Here is a 22,392-nt window from a genome sequence, read left to right as displayed (position 1 = left end):
TGGTCAGAGTAAACTACAGCTCGCTACATTTAATATGGCGTTTTGCACACAGAGGTGTTTATTGACAATTCTAATGATGTAGTCAAGATCTAAACAAATCCTTAAATACTATTACTTTTATTTCAGTAAGGAAACAATGAATGAAAGGATAATTGACCAGAAATTCTTGTGGACCTTTTATAAATATAACTGGTAAATGTCAAAAGTACAGTACGAATATAATTAACAGCAGCTACTTCTTTAAAATGCATTAAACTAAAACTGATATAGTAGATTACACCAATTTTATCTATTCATCTATTCATCTCTCATTTACTTCCCAAGAAAACCGTAAGTATACATCCTCTTCCCCGTAACATGCTCATAAAGGAGTCATAACTCAAAGTCAAACAATATGACCTCAAAGGTTTTGTATTTTCCATCACATCCACTGCTTCTTACTGATATCCCTTTCCTCCTAAGTTGAATAGTTCACATAGACTAAAACAACTACATGATCCTCTTGAACAGAACTAGGAAAACAAGATTAACACATCCATTCTGATCAAACATCTGAATTTGGGGCAGGGGTGTGCGTGCACAAGTGAGTGTGAACGCCCTGGGGCTTGAACTCAGGACCTGGGTGTTGTCCTAAAGCTTCTTTTGCCCATAGCTAGTATTCTGCCATTGAAGTCATACTGCTGCTTCTGGCATTTTCTGAGCAGTTTGTTGGAAATAGTCTCCTGGCCTTTACTGCCTAGGCTATCTTCCAACAGCGATCCTCAGATCTCAGCCTACTGGGTAGCTAGGATTATAGGTGTAAGCAACCAGCACCCAGACTGATTTTTTTTTAATATAAATTACTACAGCAGTTCATAGCCTAAGGTCACTGATGGTACAAAGCTCTATAGAAATACTACTAGAAAAATAAGTTGGAGGTAACTTAGACAAATATTAACTTAGACAAATTATCCAAATAAGACAAACAACTATAAGTAAAAACTAGATTCTGATACTTATTTTAGATAAATGCATTTTACTGCAGTAAAATTCAGTAAGTTTGAAGTATTAACTTCTTACTATCATATAATCTAAAAGCAAATCTTAAATCTCTATTGTCAAAAGAAAAAATGACATACCATAGTGCAACTTGACAATAAATGGATGGTTCACTTCCACAAGAATATCCCTCTCCATCTTTGTCCGAACTCTGTCTCGAACTAAAAATTACGTAAGAGTAGAATATATTTTATTTGTTCACAATTTCAGAGACCATCTGATCAACAATCTGCCAATCAAATACTAAAGTATAACATCAAAATTGACTAAATTATTGTCCATATTCCTATACAATGACAATACTCTTTGAAAACCAGCAAGTTCAGTTTAGAAATGATTTAAATAGCATAAAAAAGCAATTGGCTAATGTACATTTATTATGCAATAGGCTTTAACTGTTCAAATGGATTTATTAATTAAAACTGAACTTAGTAGTATTTTACCACAGTGTACAAAATAGTGTATGTAAGTGTATGCAGGTGGTTGTGCTTTCTCAATATGCAATATAAACACTGATAAAAGAGGAAAAATGGAAATTAGGAAAAAGGAAGCTTAATAATCTGGTAAGTTCTTACTGAATTAAATGAAACACATCACATTACTTAGCATTAATCTTTTACTGTGATACTCTCTCCCTAAATTAAGGCATACCTGAATATCAAACACCAGAAGTATTACTTGCTAGCCAGAAAACTTTAAGTTAACATTGTTATAGAACTATTCACCTCATATAAGCAATTCACAACATAGTTCTCAGATACCATCATTCTTAAAAATAAGATTTACCACATTCTAATTTAATAAACATTCTAATTTTCTACCTTTTAAAGAAGCCTTTTTTAACACTTTCATTGCATAGAGTTGCCCAGCATCAGGACCAGTCTTCTTTCTCACAAGAAACACCTAATAGGGGAATTTAAAAAAAAGCAGTGGAATTCATAGTTCAAGCCATATTTTAAAGGTTGATCTATGTGTGTGAAGTTCCTTAGATAAAAAAGTAGTTATGATATGCTATTGTACACTAAGATACCTACTGAGAATTTTGTATAATAATGGAATGCACATTTCAGAAAGCTAAAAAAGGAAGAAATCCATTTCTAGTAACACAAAATAAATTACACTGTTGTCCTTATAATGTATATACTTAATATTTTATCATGGTCTCCTTCATTGGGAAAAAAATCACAATATACACATACTACTTTAAAAAAATCTGTAAGTTGGGTGCCTGTAGCTCATGCCTATAATCCTACTCAGGAGGCTGAGATCTGAGCATAATGGTACGAGGCCAGCCCATGCAGAAAAGTCCTCAAGAAACTCTTAGTTAACCATTCAAAAACCAGAAGTGGCCTTGTGGCTCAAAGTGGTAGAGCGCTAGCCTTGAGCAAAAAGAGGCTCAGGGACAGTGCCCAGGCCTTGACTTCAAGCTCCACAACTGACAAAAAAAATTATAGATAACATGGTATAGAACTAAGAGAATTTTTGTTGTCAATCCTGTGGCTAGGACTAAGGGCCTGAGCACTGTCCCTGGCTTCTGTTTAGCTCAAGGCTAGCACTGTACCTCTGGAGCCACAGCACCACTTCCAGCTTTTTCTGTTTATGTGGTGCTGAGGAATTGAACCCAGGGCTTCGTGCATGGTAAGCAAGCATTCTATGGCAAAGCCACATTCCCAGCCTAAGAGAAGTTTTTGCTGTAAGAAATTAAATAGCACAATGAAAGACTAATTTCAAGTAAAGACCTCTTTTTAAGACTCAAAGCCAGGGACTGGGAATACGACCTAGTGGTAAAGTGCTTGCCTCGTATACATGAAGCCCTGGGTTCGATTCCTCAGCTCCACATATATAGAAAAAAGCCAGAAGTGGCGCTGTGGCTCAAGAGGTAGAGTACTAGCCTTGAGCAAAAAGAAACCAGGGACAGTGTTCAGGCCCTGAGTCCATGCCCCAGGACTGGCAACAAAAACAAAACAAATAAACAGAAATGACTCAAAGCCAATTTTACCTTAATCAAAACCAAATTTTATGACCACAAATTTCCTTGTGGTCTGTTTTAGAAGTTATATGGTACTTTATTTTCTAATGAAAAATTAGAGAATAGACTTATTGTTCCGTCAGGTAAAAGATTCAAAATGGCAAATCACTTCAATAAACAAGTGAACATTAAACTCTCAAGTTACTCTGGCATTGCTTGTAAACTCAAGAAATATCTCATTTTTCATAAACTACAATTATAAAAAATAAAACCTAGTTTTCTACAAAAACTTAGCTATAAATACATATATTTATGTATTTACAATTATTTACTTTTAAGGGTTTTTTGGCAATATAAAACCATCTTTCAAGTGGAATTTTCAGAGTTTAAACCAAACAATTATTTTAGAGCCTATCATCAATTATTTCTATATTGAGCAGACTAACAGATTAAAAGTACCATCTTATGCTATTTTCTTGCTAGTTCAGGATTTTTAAATATAGAAGTATATTTTTCAAGTGAGGTTAGAAAAGATATACATAAAAACTATATCTATCATGGGGTCTTAAATGCCATGAAATATTTATATTAAGCTACAAAAGTTACAACCACAGAGGCTTATTTAGTAATTTATTTCTTTTATCAAGGTTTCATTTATTGATAAACAGACTTATACATGTCTGTACAGCTGCGTTAAGAGGCAGTCCCTGATATTTTATAAGCATAAGATTGAATGAATTTTCAAAAGTCAAAAACAAAACAACCCTCTTCAAAGCTAAGTAAAGCATACTAACCTTAAGAATCAGAATCAAAGGTTTTACTCAGTTTTATTGAGGATGTCAGATTTCTTTTGTGTAGAATCATAGGACCAAATGCTAATACCAAAGGGTCCCATCTTACCATTGACGTTCCTATCACAGCTATCTTTATCAATCTCTTAGGGAAGCAATTCTCAATCTTTTTGTTTACATCAAAATACCTCAAAATCTTAAACGTTAATAAATACTCAAAAGAGTTTTAATTACTGTGGTTACATCTGATAACGTTTAGCAAATTAGACATAAAATTGCAAATTAATTCATTGAAAGTACACCTGTTGTATGTGAAAATAAATGTTTTGAAATATAACAATATTTTCTATAATACTAACTCTCCAGAAAATTAATGTAAAGTTTGCAATTGAATTACACTTTTGCAAAATGTTTGCCTTAAAAGAAGATGGTTAGCTTCTTTCCTATTTGTCTCTACACTCACCATTGCAAGTAAGATGTTTTTCTTGAAGTGCAAGTATAGAAATTAGACATTATTAAGATATGATTTAGAAAATGGAACAATATCATAATAAACTTTTCATATAACAGAATAATATGACATGACCAGAATTTGAAAAATGTTAGTTTCTTAGAGGTTCCATAAAGCAGAGAATCTGAAATCATAGCCATTATCTGTCCATATTGCTACAAAAAAAATCCACTGGCCTATTTTGCACTGTCAATGAATTTTGTACATATGATTGATTGATAATACAGTGTACTAGTCAACTCAAAAATACCAATTCAGTTAGTTATAGTCACAAAAAGTATTAAAATGTCAAGCTCAAAGTAACACATAAAATCTAATGTTCTAATTTTTGCTTTAAACCTCTATTTGCATCTGATAACAATTCTACAGTTCCTTAGGAAATATGCTCACTTCAGTTCTGAAAAGATATATACAAAGTACCCAAATAATACTTAAATACCCAAATTTAAGTAATCATACTGTGTCGTCATTTTTTTAGGTAGAAATAGTAATGAAGAAATTGGCTACTTCATCTTACTACTGAAAACTTCACACAAGCTCTCCACCTTAAGAAAACAGTGTATTTGAGGGTATAGCTAGAATGATTTATTAATACTTTTCATTGCAACAGAGAATATTAAAAACATGTATTCAAGAGTTGAGATCTAATATTTTAAATATTTGTTGATGCCTTACCAAGGAGATAGTTTTTGTGTGCCTGTCCTGGGGCTTGAATTCAGGGCCTAGCTATTGTACCTGAGCACTTTTGCTCAAGGCTAGCACTGTACCACTTGAGCCACAGTTCCCCTCCTGGCTTTTTTTTGGTGGTTAAATGGAGATAAGAGTTTTCTGAACTATCCTACCTGGAGCTGGCTTCAAATTGAGATCCTCATATCTCAGCCTCCTGAGTAGCTAGGATTACAGGCATGAGCCTGTAAGAACCATTCTTAAACTCTAAAGTGTCAAGGAAACATACAAAGTCTACCACCACTATTTGGAGTTAATACCTTTATTTTTCCTAGATACCAACAGTTATTAAAGTACTATATTAGAATGAGATACTCATAGAAGAATGTTGGAAAGTGCTCAGCGAATTGCAGACCACACTTTTGAAAGCTACTGTTTAGAACAAAGCCATTAGTAGGATTGTAAAAAAACAAGAGTATGAATAATAAGAAGACACAATGAAAGGATGAAAGGTTTATGCCTGGGATCTTAGCTAATTAGAAGGCTGAGATCTGGAAGATCACAATTCAAAGCCGGCAGAGAAGTTCACAGGACTACAAAAATAACCAATAAAAGTTCAGGAGTCAGTGCCAGTGGCTCACACTTACAATCCTAACTATACAGGAAGCGGAAATCAGGGTTGTGACTCAAATTCAGCCCAGGCAGAAAAGCAGTGAGATAATTATCTCCAATTAACCACTAAAGTCAGAAGTGGAGCTGTGGCTCAGTGGTAAAGCACTGACCTTGAACAAAAAAGCTCAGGAAGGAAGGAAAAGTGGAGGCGGGAGACAGTCCAGGCTTTGAGAAAGACATTGGTGCAAAGCTATTTTCCTTAGCTCTTCTAATACTTTCTTCTATTCCAGTATGTCATTTAATAGAAAATATAATTAATAGAAAACTATTTGTTATGCAGCAAAGAAAAATTCTGTCATTTTCTCATAATCAATTAGAAGTAGTTGCACAGCTGCCTAAAGTCATATTTCTTCTTATAGTAGGGAAACTTTTTTAGTTAACTGAATCCAGTTTTGAGACACTATCTAGAAAGAAAATGAGTTATTCCAACATATTCTTTATGAATCATATGGACATAGATTTTTATGTTTTCCATTAAGAAGTACTTAATAAGCTTGTAGATGTTGAATAAATTATCATGCATCTTTAATTGCTGATTACTGATAAATGACCAACTACAAAAATTTTTGAAAACCATCACTTTTATTAATTATTTAAAACACAAGGGTTCAATGTTTATAAAAACTTATTCTTGAGTCCAAGAGCTAGACTTTTCCATCCAAAACACAAAGTATAAAAAGACAAAGGACTCCAAAAGCAATACTTACAAAACCATTTGGTATAAACCAACTGAACAATTCATGGGGGGAGAGAAAAGGGGTAAGGAGGCAACAAATTGTACAAGAAATGTACCCATGCCTTATGTATGAAACTGTAACAACTCTGTATATCACTTTGACAACAAATAAGTAATTATTCAGGAAAAAACATTTATATTTTTAAAGCTGGCAGTTGGTAGCCCATGCCTGTAGTCCTAGCTACTTCAGAGGCTAAGATTTTAGGATCCCAGTTTGTACACAGCCCAGCAGGAAAGTCTAAGAGATTCTTATCTACAATTAATCAGTAAAAGTCTAATAGTAGAGCTCTGGCTCAAATGGTAGAATACCAGCCTTGAGCAGAAAAATCAAAGGGACAGCACACAGGCCCTGAGTTCCAGCCCCAGTATTGGCACAAAATGAAAATAAAAATATTCCCTTTTTAATCAGTGCATGCATTATTTGTATATAAAATTTGATTTGGTATATGATATAAAAAGAAGTCCAGTTTGACAATACTGAACATGCTCTCAGTGTTTTATGTATTTTCAAAAAAGGTAAGCTATTAGGTATATAAAATTTCAACCTATACATTATTAACTATTAACAGCATTCCCTTTGGCATGCTTAGGACATAATTTCATATGCAATGTTCATAATGATAACATTTGTTTCTAAGCTTAAAGTATAATTTTTAATTGCCTCTAATTTTACTAGCATACTCCCATTAAATACACTATAAAAACATTTACTGTCAGGAGACGATATGAGTTAAAAATTCCATTTCTTGCATTTTAATAATGGAACCTTTGAAGAAAAACTTAAATACGACTGCAGTCCAAAGTTTCTTGGAATTGTTCCTACATTTATCTGATTCACAGCCTTGGCCAAATCTGATTCACAGCCTTGGCCAAATTCCTGAATAGGTTCAGCAGCTAACAAGTCACTCCTACACAATGCCTACACAAATGATGCAATCCAGACAAGCAAGTATGTTCACATCCTAAGAAGCAAAAAGAAGGCCACCTCCTTAATATTTCTTTGGCTGGTATATTACATAAATCACTATTCTGTATTTTAGTATTAGGAATATACAAAGGAATTTGATAGTATTTTTGTTACACTAATGTTCTTGAACAAATTTGTTTCCTACATTTAAGGACTATAGTGACAACTTGTCAACTTGATGTTATATTCAACATAGAGACGTTGTTAACATTTTTCATTATGTTATACAATATTGATTTTATGAAGAGCCATAAAAGGTCTTTCTCTTTTCTGTCTGATTTGCTTCTACCTAAAAATATAGTAATAGTAATACATTTGAATATATAGGTTTCTTTTTAATAACTTCCAGAAAATGTAAGTCTTCATTTTTGGCCTACCTATAGAAAACTTGACAGCTCTATGTCATGTATTTGTGAATAGCAATATGTATTCCTAACCTCATCTAATTTTTCCAACTCTGAAATTTGTTTGTATCAACTCTGTCACTTACTTTTAACTTTATTATATTCACTATTCATGTCTGAAAGCCTTAAATCTTTTCAAGAACAATGCTAGAATTAAATGAATATATGAGTAGATGTATACATCAAGTTAAAAACATTTTAAAGCCCCAATTCTGGTTTTCTGGTGGTTAACTGAAGTCTCTCAAAGACGTCCCTGCCCAGGTTGGCTATGAACCATGATCTGGATCTCAGCCTTCTGAGTAGCTAGTTTACAGGAATGAGCTACCAGTACCCAGATATTCCATTAAGCACTTATTAAGCATATGGACATTATATAAATTAGCACATATCTTTAAAATAAGTCTAAGAGCTAGACTCTTCTATCACAAAAGCTGGCAGCTGGTGGCTCCTGCCTGTAATCCTAGTTACTTAGGAAGTTGAGATCTTAGGATCCTAGTTTAATTATCATGACTTAGCTTTTAGATATATCAAAGTCAGGAACCAGATCCACATACTTCTTTGCCCAAGAAACACGTTATCAAGCATTAAGTAATCAACACTAATAATGAGAGTATGAGTTGGTTTTACCCTATTTTGCTTTATTGAAAATTTAAGTTCTTTGAAAGCTAGTGTTTCATGTATCACCTATCTGCTCTTCTTCTACTTTACTCATCCTTGTTCTAGTTTTCTTTCTGATGATAGATGAACTCATGAATTATAAAACATAAATATCAACTTGTTATAGAGAGCTAAGAAATGCAGTGATGGGGGTTAACACTGATCATGATGCACTATACTTCTAACCTGATTTATTGAGTTGAAAGCCCTTCGTACAATTTCTAAAGACTTTTTAGTAAGAAATATAGATGACATCACCAGATGAGAGCAAGCTATTTTGTGACAATATGAACAGGAAGACCAAGAATGCTATTTTTATAACAATTCAACCACCTTTATTTAGGCCACTAAAAAAGAATATGGCTATATATTTTCCTAAAGAAATGTAATCTCAAAGGATTAGAAAACTTTGACTATCATAGGGAAATATAAGAAAATAGGAGAATAACAGTAATTAGTCACTTTTGTAGACATACTTTGATAAATTTAGATATTAATTTAATGTATCAGATATCTATGTATGTGTGTATATAAATGCATATATGTACCTAATAATAATGTTCAAAAGAAATAAATGTAGAAAAAGTATTTATTACCTTTCCAAATGATCCCTGACCAAGAACTTTGAGCAACTCAAACTGTGCAGGATCGGCTTTCTCATATCCTTCTTTTACATGATTTGTAATAGGGATTTCTTTAACAACACCTTCATCCTGTAAAAAAACCAAACAATACTTAAATTTAATTCCACTATCTCATGATTAGTGTCATTCAAAATCAGAGATTATGTAAGATACTACTTTCATTTAAAAATAGAGTTTTGGAACTTAATTTAACATACATATAAAGCACCACCACCACCTTCCCTACTATATAATTTCTTGCCAATGGTAGTATGTGAAGCAAAATTCATGCTTCAGCTTTCTAATTACATAACAATAAAATGGAAGTATTAATGTCCATCTCAAGTCACTCACTAGCATATGATCTATAAGGAAATCAAGACACAACCTTGAAAAATTGTAGAGCATGAAAACACTGTAAAGCCCAAAAAGTCTCTAAATGGTATTTCACAATATACTTTTAAATATTTAAATATCCAGTTAACAACAATATAAAAGAAAGTGGCATAGTCAAAAATTTTAAAGCCCCCAAAAATGTTCTCAGCCCATGACCCTTTTTACTGAAGATGTAAATATAAGCTATATGCCAGCTTTCCTACTTTCTGCATCAGGTAAAAGGAAGCCACCCATAGGGAGGGGGAGTTGTGCCCCTGATGCAGGGCTGCATTCAGCTGTGGTGACTACATTTAAGTGAGTTGTAACTTTAATCCCCTGACAATTGCACCGTAGCTAGGATGAAAAAACCTCAGGTGCATTGCATATCACCAAATACAGAGTTGATAGGATATCTTATACTACACTTTCACTATACTAGTTAATGAAGAAATTTGTTCACATGGCTAGCTAATCACAATGTCTACATGTCTTGATAGCTTTCCATTAAACCATATCAATTCTGTTCTAGATGGTAAGATTGTTATTAATCAATGAATCCTTCAATTATTTGATAAATCGATGATGGTTGTGCCCAAAGTGGACAAGATTATGGTTCCAAATGAGGTAAGCTTCATGATGACTAAAATAATAAAAATGTCATACAGGTTGTCAGAAGTCTCTCAAAAGAAGTTTGAGGGCAGACGAAGGTTAGTTTTTGGTACTAGGATCCACTACTAAATAAATGAAAAATTAACTCTGAAGGCATGTGATGCATATGTTTCTTACACATCAAAATGATACTTCACCAGATGATTTTTAAGTAGTCTGTGATTTATAAATGTTTTCTTTCAGTGGTACTCGGGTTTAAACTGAGGGCTTTGTGTTCATTAGGCAAACACATTGCCACTTGGAGCCATGCCATGACCCTGTTTGTTTCAGTTATTTTCCAGTTGTTTTTAGTTATTGTTTTGGCTTGAATTGAGCCTTGATCTCCCTACTCATGCCCACCAGGCATCTGGGAATACAGATGTACCACCCATGCCAAGCTTGTTTGCTGAGATAGGACCTGGCCTTTTGCCTAGGCTGATCTCTGACTATGATCTTCCTAATCTCCACCTCCAAAGTAGCTGATATTATAGGTGTGAGACACCATGCCTGACCTATAAATGGTTTCTTAAAAATAATCTGCTGTAAGAGTGAATTTCCTCATTTGAAAGGAGCTTTTTATTTAAAAAGGGGAGGGGCATGGTGGCCCAAACCTGTAATCATAACTAATTGAGAGCACAGTAGGTTAGAGGCCAACAAGGTGGGGGTGGGGGTGGGGTGGGGGATGACCTGTGATTCCAGTTGCATTAGAGGTGTAAGTACGTGGGAAGATCATAATTCCAAGGACTGTTAAGGCACAAAGTACAAAACCCTATCTGAAAAATAACTAAAAGCAAAAAGGGATGGAGGCATGGCTCAACTGGTAGAGTGCCTCTCTACTGAGTGCAAGGCACTGAGTTAAAAACAACAACAACTCAGTATTACAAAAAAAAAATCAAGAGCTGTATATACAGGTATTAAAAGTAGGGAAGCGAAAGGGAATATCAAAATCGAGAGACAAGCGATAAAAAGACAACTCCAAAAGCAATATGTACAAAACCATTTGGTGTAAACCAACTGAACAACTCGTTGGGGGAGAGGGGAAAGGAGAGGGGAGAAGAAGGGAAATGAGGGAGGAGGTAACAAATTGTACAAGAATGTACCCATTGCCTTACATATGAAACTGTAAACCCTCTGTATATCACTATGACAGTAAATAAGTAATTATTCAGAAAAATGTACATACACATTCTTGGTAGTGGTTCTAGAAGTGTATGTATTAGTGACATAGTTTCATATATATAATAATTATGTATATCAAAACAAAATAATGTATAATCTAATCAATATTATGACTAACTGAATTTTTGTCTTTTTAAGTTTTTTAAGTTTTGCTCCCTGTTCTGCTATTCAGCCCTGACCAAATCACAAGAAACGTCCTACTTGAAATCTCTCACATGACAAATAGGTTTCAGTAAATGGGGCTCTAAGGTCTTCCTCTACGCGTGTGACTTCATATTGAACATAACACATTATTGATGGTTAAGAAGGCCCTTCAAGTCCCTACATTGAATAAGGTCATTATTATAAGCATTAATTATAATGACATTCATGTTTTACAGCGTTACAAGGAAAAACTACTCTTACTTTCACCATTCCTAAGCAAGCTTTACAAATTAAACTGTCTAACGTTTCTTCTCTATATTAATATCCTTACATGCCTATGATTGTCGTATCTACATACAAGTGGCCAAAAAGCAGCTGAAAAGCAGCTAACAGAAAAATGTAACTAGATGAGAAAGACCATTCTTTCTGATAGCCACCACAAAACATTGTTACACTGTGACCTAACTGTAAGCTTATTGAATGTAGCTATTAACCACATTCATCTCTGTATTTCCAATGCTTAGTGTAATATTTGTTTGATCTTTCAGGACTAGCAAACCAAAGCAATCGTGTAAATTTTATGAAAAGGGAAGGAAGAAAAATATACTTTAAAAATAAATATTAACCAAACACACACAAAAAGGTAACTGTGAGACAATGGATATGTTCACTTGGTTTACTATAATCATTTCATTGTAAGTCAAAACATCACTGAACACCAGATATATATGTTTAACAAAAAAGAAAGCCTCAACATTGCAATGAATAAAAATATCAAAGCACATAAAGGGTACATGTTTGTACGATTCGCAACACAAGAAGGTGGTACCATATTTAAATATCTACATAAATTTAAATAAAACACTATTGCAAGAGAATAATTTTAAAATATTCCTTATAAGATACATGTGTCAAAAAATATGAAATCTGGGGCTTAAAATATCAGCAAACTAGATTTGCTTCAAAGAATGTGTATTTTGAGTGAAACATAAATTTACCTTTCTTGTTAATAAAAATATAAATTAGTCTCCCTTCACTTGATTTTGTTCTTCCTTTTTTCTCCCTTTCCTTTCATTTTTCCCTGCTTTCTTTGTCTTCCTATCCTTTTTCCCTTCTCTTCCCCTCCCTTTCTTTTCTCCTTCTTTCATTTTCCTTCCCTCCATACTTTCTTTGAGTTATCGAGCACCTATTTTTAAGAATACAGGCACTGTGGGGCTGGGAATATTGCCTAGTGGCAAGAGTGCTTGCCTCGTATACATGAAGCCACGGATTCGATTCCTCAGCACCACATATATAGAAAAAAGGCAGACGTAGCACTGTGGCTCGAGTGGTAGAGTGCTAGCCTTGAGCAGAAAGAAGCCAGGGACAGTGCTCAGGCCCTGAGTTCAAGCCCCAGGCCTGGCAAAAAAAAAGAATATAGGCACTGTGGATTCCAAAATCAAACTACTAATCCACTGGTCTCTTAAAAACACATGTAGTTACACAATAAGAAGTTTTTAACCTACTGAGAGCTGAAATGCTTTCTTTAAAGAATCAAAAGTTAAGTATCTAGAAGAATAACACTAGTTAACACATTGTACATGCATTTTAACAAATGATACATGAATAAAATTATAAGCTAATAATATATATTAGTTAATTTAGAAATTAAAATATAGCTGACCTTATACTAATAGAAAAAAGTATATAATCATAAACGTGATCTTCTTTGAAATTTATAAAGTATTTGTAGTATTGAAAATATGCATATTATTTCAGGAAATAACAAGCATTCCATAAAACTCTGAATATAAACATAAACAGACCCTATTTCCCCAAATATTAAACAGCTATGTTTATTTTGACATATAAGACATTGTCAGTCAAAACATTTTTTCTAATCTGTTATTGTTAGAAAAAGAGGGCACTAGGCAGTGAAATATTATATCAAATATCTTTTTATCAGTGACCCATTACTTAATACTTAAGAACTGTGAAGTTTGTCTTCAAACTTCAAAAGGAAAATGGCTCATGATGACACTTATTAAAATTTCTATTTCCTACATATTTCAACTTTGCTGGTCATGCTTGCATATTCTCTCTCTCTCTCTCTCTCTCTCTCTCTCTCTCTCTCTCTCTCTCTCTCTCTCTCTCTCTCTCTCTCGACTAGGTTAGTTATCTAAATCAGGAAATACCAAATGTGCAAAAGTATGTGCCTCACAGTTACATCCTCAGTGCCTAAAGTTCAAATGTAAAGAACACTGTTTAAAGCCAAGTGTGGAGGTGAATGCCTTTAATATGTTTATTCAGGAGGTGTAACATAGAGAGATTTCAGTGTAAGGCCAGCATATGCAAACTTATCCTGAAACCTAAACTAAAAGCGAAAGAAAGCACTGGGGATATTGTTCAAATGGTAAAGTACTTTCCTAGCAAGCATAAAGCCCCGAGTTCCACCCCAGTACTAAAAATAGTTTTAAATGTTTACAAAAATTTATGTAACTAACTTAAAACAATATGTACAATACCACATTATTTTAAATAAAAAACAATAACAAAAATACTAACAATGTCACACAGAAATACACATAACAAAAAATCTTAAAATGAAAACATTTAAAAATAGTGTTTAATAGGTTAATGTTTAAACAGTGCTTCTTATCACCCATACAGTTTTTTTAAATTTATTTATTTATTTTTATTTTTTTCAAATTCTTATTATTAAACTGATGTACAGAGAGGTTACAGTTTCATACGTTAGGCATTGGATACATTTCTTGTACTGTTTGTTACCTCACCCATACAATTTTAAAGATACAAACTGAGTACATTAGCCATCATTTACCCAGTCTACAGGGTTTTAAGTGCTAGATTACATCTAGTAAGCACTGAAACTGATTGGATACAGTAAAACACAGTAGCATTCACCAGTGCATATTTTTTTAATATCTTTCCACTAAAAACTTTAGTTTCTCATTATTTTCCTGCTAAAATTAGAAAGGTAAAGATCTAACAATGACTATATCTATGAAGTTACGTTTGCTTCACATATACGTGTCCATTCATTCATGTATGAATAATGTTCTAAATTTGTTACTGTTAGAATATACCTGGTACTCTTCCCTACTCTTCTTTTTCATTTTTTTGGACAGTCCAAGGCTTGAACTCAGGACCTGGGCACTGTCCCTGGGCTTCTTTTACTTAAAGCTAGCATTCTACCACTTGAGCCACAGCACCATTTCTGGCTTTTTCTGTTTATGTGGTACTGAGGAATCAAACCCGGGGCATCATGCATGCTAGGCAAGCACTCTACCACTAAGCCACATCCCCAGCTGCTTATTCTTCTTTTTGTGGTTCTTTATATTCCTTATCTTCAAAAAATATCAAGTTATGCCTCTTATATTTATAGATCTATAGATAAAATTCTATAGAAATATATAGGTCTATATAGATCCAATTCTGATCTATACCCTCATCAAATATAGGTCAAATACTGAATTTATATTTGATTTTACTCAAAATTACAATGGTATTAAGTAAATTGAAAATGCTAAAGTGAATTATGCTAATTACCTTGTAAATTGGAACTAAAAAATATTGTTTCATAGTCACTATCTGCAGAGACAGTCAGATACACCATTTCAAAACAGAGTTTGGATAAACTAATTTAAATCCTTCTGATGGTTTCTAGGTGAAATAAATCCACTTAAGAACAAATTTCTTAATGGGAAAAGAAATCAAGATCGACTTTATCCACATCATTGTCCACTTCTTTTGAATCTATATAATATACAATAACATAACAGGATGCACACTGTGTCATTAGTCTTGATACTACTACTTGCTAGATTTGTCATATAATATAAATGGCAAACTCTCCAAACATCAGTAGACTAATCTATATAATGAAAAATGTCAAAATGACAGAATACTATCTTTGATGCTCCTCCTCACTTAAAAACTGCACAGCCCTATGAGATTATCTACAAAACAACTATAAAACTATGCTGTAAGTGTACATTTGCCAGAGCTTCCCTAAAATGTTAAGAAAACCCTTTGTAAACTAGATTTTGTGAAATAAGATTCTAGTACAAAGGCTGTGAATAGAATAACCTAATTATCTATGTTTTTTAGAACTAGTTTCAAGCTTCTAAAATATTTTACATTTAGCTGTACTGGAAACCAAAAAATGAGTTTCAAATTATTATTTCAGGCTATTGTTATAGTTTACAATTTCTAAGAACTTCTTTTTACCTTGAAGTTGAAGATGATCATATTTAGTGTAATGTACATAACTCTTTAGTTAAGTACTCCTCATATACCAGCAAGTAAAAAATTTTATCTATCATACTTTAAATGGAAGACTCTCATGACATATACTTTATATTTCAATTATGTATCTTCAAATACACAAGCTGGAGAAATAGCTTGTGAGTGTTTGCCTCATATGCATGAAGCCCCGTGTTTGATCCCTAGTAATGAAAACAAATTATTTTTGAGCTGGAGATGCAGCTCAATGGAGTACTTGGATAGCATTTCTAGGAACTCAGGGCTCCTTAAGTTTAATCTATAGCACTATAAAAATAAGCAAACAAACCTTCTTACATAAACATTTTTCTCATAAAAAATCTGTCTTATAATTTGAAATAGTTAATTTACTAATATTGAACTTCTTCACCATTAATTTACATTAATAAATTCCTTTAAAACCTTTTCTTCATTCCAATCATTCCCATTTCGTTTGTTCCAATTATTCCCTTTCACTATAAGCTAAAAATGCTACTTAATGAAATTAAGATGAGTGCTTACCAGGCAAGAATCTGCTTCTCCTTCTTCCATTGGCTCTTCAGCCATTTTATTACCATTTATCTGAAAAAAATTGTTTAAAACTTAAGGTTCAGAAATAATGAAACAATAGCAATAATAACCAAGGAAAACAGAACCCTAAAAATTCCCCTTCACAATCTAACAAGGCCCATACTTACTGCAAAATATAAGGGCAAAGGACACAGAGAGGCACCTGGAAAAGTAACACTACAAATACAGTTCACAGATTGTCCATGAAAATCTTTGATTTCTCCAGAGCTTTATGTTTCGTTTCATTTTATTTAGAATTCTGTTATAATGGATGACCATATACTAAGTATATGAACAATGTATTTTCATTAAGATTGTCCTCAACCAAATGTTTATCATATGAAAAAGCTACAAAACTCAAACTTTGATATATTCAAAGTAAATTAGATGAGATGAGTTTTATATAGCTATGGTGTTTTTTAATTCTCTTATCATATGATTCCATTTAAAATCATAAGATACTAGTCAAAAGAATAAACTATAAGAGAAAGCAGTAAGTGGTCATGGAAACAAAATTATTCCAACATACAAAGCTAAGAAGATAATTATATATACTTTTCAACTACAAATTAAACAACAAGAAGAGGATTTAGCTCAAAGGTCTACACAGTATGTTACATGGGCCTAATCTGGCGTGTTGCCTATTTCTGCAAATTTTTTTACTAGCAACACCATTTGTTTCCATGTTATCTATGACTGCTTTCACATGAGAAGAACAGTGTTGAATACCTGAAACAGAGACTGCATCTACAAGGTATTCAATATTTATTATTTGGCCTTTAACAGAAAACATCTGACCTCTGATCTAAACGTTGAAAATTAAACAAGAGAACTAGTCTAGAAAAATAGTTTGTTTTTTTGTTTGTTTGTTTTTTACCATGGCTCATTGGAGATCTTCTAATTATGTGTATGAATCAATGTAACTTATAGTCTCACCAACAAACTGTATGTGTAGGGAATACAACCAAGTAAATCCAATATAAAATATTCCCCAAGACTCACACTAAGCCCTGGATTAGTATGCACGTTGAGTGGCAAATGAACAGTGATACAAATACTTTGAAAACTAAACTAACTTTTTGGAACCATTACCCGGAGAGAAAGAAACAGAACTTTGTAATCAACCAAACAATGTAGAATGCTTGATGAAATAAGCTAAAAATAAGTGTTATCAATTCCAAGATTACTCAAATGTTCAAATACCTGTCAAACATTTTAAAATAGCTGTCCTAACTATGCTATTCAGGAGAAGAAATAAACACATCTGAATGAAATGATAAAAAGGTTTCTGCAAAGAAATAGAAACTATTAAAAAAGAATGAAAGTAATCTAGAAATATATGAAAAATTTCAAAAAATACAGGACTCAATAATGAAATGCAGATGGAAAAAGATATAGTAATGCTGAAGATAGATCATGAGATGTCATCCAATGTGAAATGAAAATGAGTAAAAAATAAACCAACTTCTACATGCCCTGGCAATTTTATTATTGTATTCATAACCAAGGAAAATAAAGTCATTTGTCAAAAAGATACCAAACTCCATGTTTTTATAGCACAATTCACAATATGGTATTAGTCATATGCTATGCTATGCTATGACATGTTGTGTTATGTTATGATAGCCACTATATGGCATTAACCTAAATGTACACCAACAGGTGAATAGATAAAGAAAAAATTGGCAAATACACATGATAGAACACTACTGAACCATAAAAAGCATGAAATCCTGTCATCTGAAATAAAACAGATGGACCAGGAAAACATTATATTAAGCTAAACAAGTTAGGCTCAGAAAACAAGCACTGCAAAATATCACTCATATGTAGATCCTAAACCTTAAAATGTTGATCTACTAGATGTTGAAAGCAAATTAGGACTTCCAGGAAAACAGCAGAGGAGCAGCAGAGCCCTAGCTGAGCTCCCTCCAACATCGCAGTTTTCTCACCCCATAGAAACTTTTACTCCTAGAAAGAAAGCCAGAGAAAGTTCTAACAGTACAAGGATTCTGGCCAGGAAGGAAAAGTCGACTTTGCTCATCTGAAAACACAGATTTGAGCTCCAGGTGGCATCCTGCCACCACGCCAGTGCCAGCAGCGGCACAGCCCCCGGCACAGTGACCCACACTCCGCGCGGCTAAAACACAAAGCTTAGACCAGGGAGAAATCCTCCAGACGGCAGCTGAGCATGGATGGGCTGAAATCACAGAGAAAGCATGAGTACCCCACAAAAGATATTCTCACTTGCGCCCACAGAGCAGCTTCTGGAAGGTAGCCCTTCCCCCACCACCAGAGCAAAGCGCCATCTTTGCCACTGGCATGGGGTCAGACCAGACTGGAACTAAAGTGGGCCTGGGGAAAGCGAGGACAAAGGAGCCATCTTTGAAAAGGGCAAGAGGGACCGACCAGTGAGAGCCAGCTCCGCCCAGGAGAATGCCCTCTGCCCAGGCTGGAGGCTCGTCCTGTGCTGAGGCTTAGCCACAGGTGCCCTGCCCTGCCGACCGGAATTTCTAAATTTCAAGCGAAAGTAGCAAGCAGCTACCGGCGGCATGGAAACACCAGATAGGGGAACAAACAGTTCCTGAGACAGATACAAACGGTCCCATCAGAGAGGAAGCCCATTTCCCAGCCCGAAATGGAGCTGAATTCCATACCCAGCTTCCCCCAGGAGGCCGACCCACCCAGGAGGGAGGAATCTCCCCCAGGCAAGCAACTCTCAGCCAGGTAAACCAGGCCAGAAGTGCCCCGCCCTGGTGAGTCCACAGCCTATTCAAAGCCAGGTGTTAAAGGCTGGGGCCCCACAGCAGACAGAGGAGCCACGGTTCCTGAGACTGCTCACGTCCCCATCTACAGAGGATGCCCAAGGCCTACCTGCAAGCTGTGCTAACCACAGAGACCCAGGATTGCACCAACAGGGGAGAAGGGTGAGAACAGATGCACCCCGTGAAAACTGAAAGCAAGTCAAACCAGCCAATCAGGAAAATAGACTGCCGACCATCACAAGGAAACCAGAGACTGGGGAAAGACGACCCAAACAAAGAGAACTCCATTTTTTATTCTTTTCAAACATTTTTTAAACTTAAAAAAAAAATTTTTATTTTTATCACTTCTAAAATGTCGTTTGTTTTCTTGTTTTCCATTTTTACCTGTTTGTTTTATCAAGTTTTGGTACTTTTTTTGGTTGTTCGTTTTTCTGGTGTTTTTCCTTTTTATTTTTTATTTTTTTAAATAGTTTTTCTCTGTTTTGTGCATCTGTCTTCCAGTATTTTGTTCTTTACTTCTCTCTTTGCGTTCTATTTCTTTAAAAATTACTTTCCTATGAATAACACCTCCACTCTTTTCTGCTAACTCTCCATTGTCTATCATTTTAACCTTGTTCTTTCTACTGATTCTACTCTTCTCCACATTTCCACATCACTGAAACTAAACCAAAATCATCACCACCACCCCCCAATATATTTTACTCTATTCTCTTTACTACCTCTAACTTTCCCTCCTGACTTACTGCCTGGACCTCCAGTATCCATTGACTCCTGGTTATTGGATAGAGGGTATCCCTGCTTAATCCGAGTTAACCAAAGGGGTTCATAGAGAAAGCCAGTCCTAAAAGAACAAGAATTTTTCATAGGGTTGTAACAGTAAATAATTAACTACTGAATACAAGGCCCAGGATCAGTTGTTATATTGAAATTGTATTCTTTAGGAATACCAAGTCTAATTTTATAGACAGGTTTACAAGGTATCTGTATATTTGTGAACTTATAAGATTTATACAACAGTGCTTGGTAAGGGCTGCTTTGGGTCTTAAACGGTGCTCACAGGTGCTTGTAGATTGGCATTCCCAATCAAAATGGGCAGAAGAAACACAGGAAAATGGCAAACAATGGAGTCTTTTCTCCCACACAAAACGAGCAGGAAAACAGAGTAGTCAATCAAAGACATAGAAGAGAACCCTCAAAATGCTCTACAATGTCTACTGATAAACATGTTAAATGAATAGTTTGAATCAATAGAGCAATCTTTCCATTAAGTAATAGAAGATTTCATGGCCTCAACAAATAGAAAGATAAATGAAATTCAAGAGTCAAATGAAAAGATAGCTACCCAGGTAAAAGATTTCAGAGACAGCACTCAAAACCAAATTAATGAAGTAAAGAAGTCCATGCAGGACCAAAGAGATGACATCGAAATCATCAGGAAAGACCAGTCAGAAGGAAAAGAGATTCGAAATCAAGTAGCTAGCCTACAGTCCCGACTAACTGAAGCACAGGATTGAATCTCAGGAACTGAAGATTCCCTAAAATCTATGGAGAAACAGTCCAATCAACAAATCCAGTCCAAGCAACAAAACAGATCGCTACAGGAGATTCAAGACACGATCAGGAAGCCCAATTTAAGGATAATAGGTATTGAGGAAAATGTGGAGAAAGAAGTTAATGGGATAAGCAACCTATTTAACAGAATATTAGCTGAGAACTTCCCAAATATAGTGAAGGATAGGCCTATACAGATGCAAGAAGCATTTAGAACCGCAAACTGACCAGACCAGAATAGGACATCCCGAAACATTGTGATCAAAACAGGATCAGTAGAGTACAAGGCAAGAATCCCTAAAGCTGTTAGGGAGAAGAAAACAATCACATATAAAGGAAAAGCAATCAGAATTACCCCAGACTTCTCAGCAGAGACCATGAAAGCAAGGAGAGCCTGGAATGAGGTATAACAAACACTAAATAAAAATAACTACCAACCTAGAAGACTGTACTCAGCCAAACTCTCATTCCTAGCCGAAGGTCAAATAAAAGTCTTCCACAGTAAGGAAAAACTGAATCAATATATCTCCACCAAACCAGCTTTACAGAAAATATTCAAAGATGTACTATACAGGGAAAATAATCAAGATCCCAATACAGACAGAGAAATGAACCCTAAATAGTAAACATCAGATCAAGAAATGGGAAGACACAGCTTTTAACAAGACAATTATAATGAAAGGAACAAACGATCATCTCTCAATCCTCTCAACATTAACGGACTTAATTCTCCAATCAAACGACATAGGCTCATAAGTTGGATAAAAATCAAGATCCATCTTTCTGCTGCCTCCAAGAGACACATCTATCCAGCAAAAGTAAACATCTTCTAAAAGTGAAAGGCTGGCAGACCCAAAGAAACATGGACTCTATGGTCTCCCTTATTGGGAATAATTAGTACAGGTTTAGGCAAGTCATAGCAGAGCATCACAAGGCCCAATAGCTCTAACCTTATGAACACCTAAGATGATGCTAAGTGAAATGAACTCCATGTTATGGAGACAATTGTTATATCACAGTTGTAACTACTTTCAACGTCCCATGTGTATCTGTAGCTTCTATTATTAATGATGTTCTTGTATCACCTTCCTGTGGTTGTACCTACACTATCTCTGTAATCTTATCTGAGGATATTGGAAACCGTGTATACTGTTATTGAAACTAGGAAATTGAAGGGGAATATGAAAATTGAGAGACACAGGGTAAAAAAAGACAAACAACTACAAAAGCAATACTTGCAAAACAGTTTGGTGTAAGTGAACTGAACTCAGGGGGGGAAAGGGTAAGGGGGAGGTGGGAGGGGGGTATGAGTGACAAGGTGTAACAAACAGTACAAGAAATATATCCAATGCCTAACGTATGAAACTGTAACCTCTCTGTACATCAGTTTGATAATAAAAATTTGAAAAAAAAAAAGAAGAAAAAAAAGGGAAAGGCTGGAATCAAATCTATCAAGCAAATGGCCCCCATAAGCAGGCTGGAGTTGCAATCCTAGTATCAGACAAAATTGACCTCAAATTAAAAAAGGTAAGAAGAGACAAAGAAGGTTACTACATGCTAGTAAAGGGATCTCTCCTACAGGAAGATATAACCATTCTAAATATCTACACACCAAATGCAGGAGCACCCAACTTCATCAAACAAACACTACTGACTCTATAAACACTCATAGACACAAACACATTGATAGTTGGGGACTTTAACACTCCACTATCACCTCTGGACAGATCAACACGCCAAAAACTGAACAAAGAAATCACAGAACTAAATAACTGCATAGACCAATTAGACTTAACCGACATCTACAGAATATTCCACCCAGCAACAACAGAATACACATTCTTCTCCGCAGCACATGGAACC

General features: G+C 34.7%; 1 protein-coding gene across 7 annotated transcripts in view; it reads right to left on the bottom strand.

The window, feature by feature from the left end:
• Positions 1-22,392, bottom strand: part of Rps6ka6 (ribosomal protein S6 kinase A6) — a 192,338-nt gene that overhangs the window by 54,802 nt on the left and 115,144 nt on the right. For all 7 annotated transcript variants that reach the window (XM_048336024.1, XM_048336028.1, XM_048336025.1 and 4 more), the window contains 4 exons: positions 16,166-16,225; positions 9,008-9,124; positions 1,860-1,941; positions 1,119-1,199 (listed from right to left, as the gene is read on the bottom strand). In XM_048336024.1, the coding sequence (XP_048191981.1) occupies positions 1,119-1,199; positions 1,860-1,941; positions 9,008-9,124; positions 16,166-16,225 (340 nt within the window). The remainder of the gene's footprint in view (positions 1-1,118; positions 1,200-1,859; positions 1,942-9,007; positions 9,125-16,165; positions 16,226-22,392) is intronic.

This window comes from Perognathus longimembris, chromosome 28, assembly GCF_023159225.1.
Source record: "Perognathus longimembris pacificus isolate PPM17 chromosome 28, ASM2315922v1, whole genome shotgun sequence".
NCBI lineage: Eukaryota > Metazoa > Chordata > Mammalia > Rodentia > Heteromyidae > Perognathus > Perognathus longimembris.
Note: the sequence above shows the minus strand (reverse complement) of the source record. Positions and strands in the feature narration are given on the sequence as shown.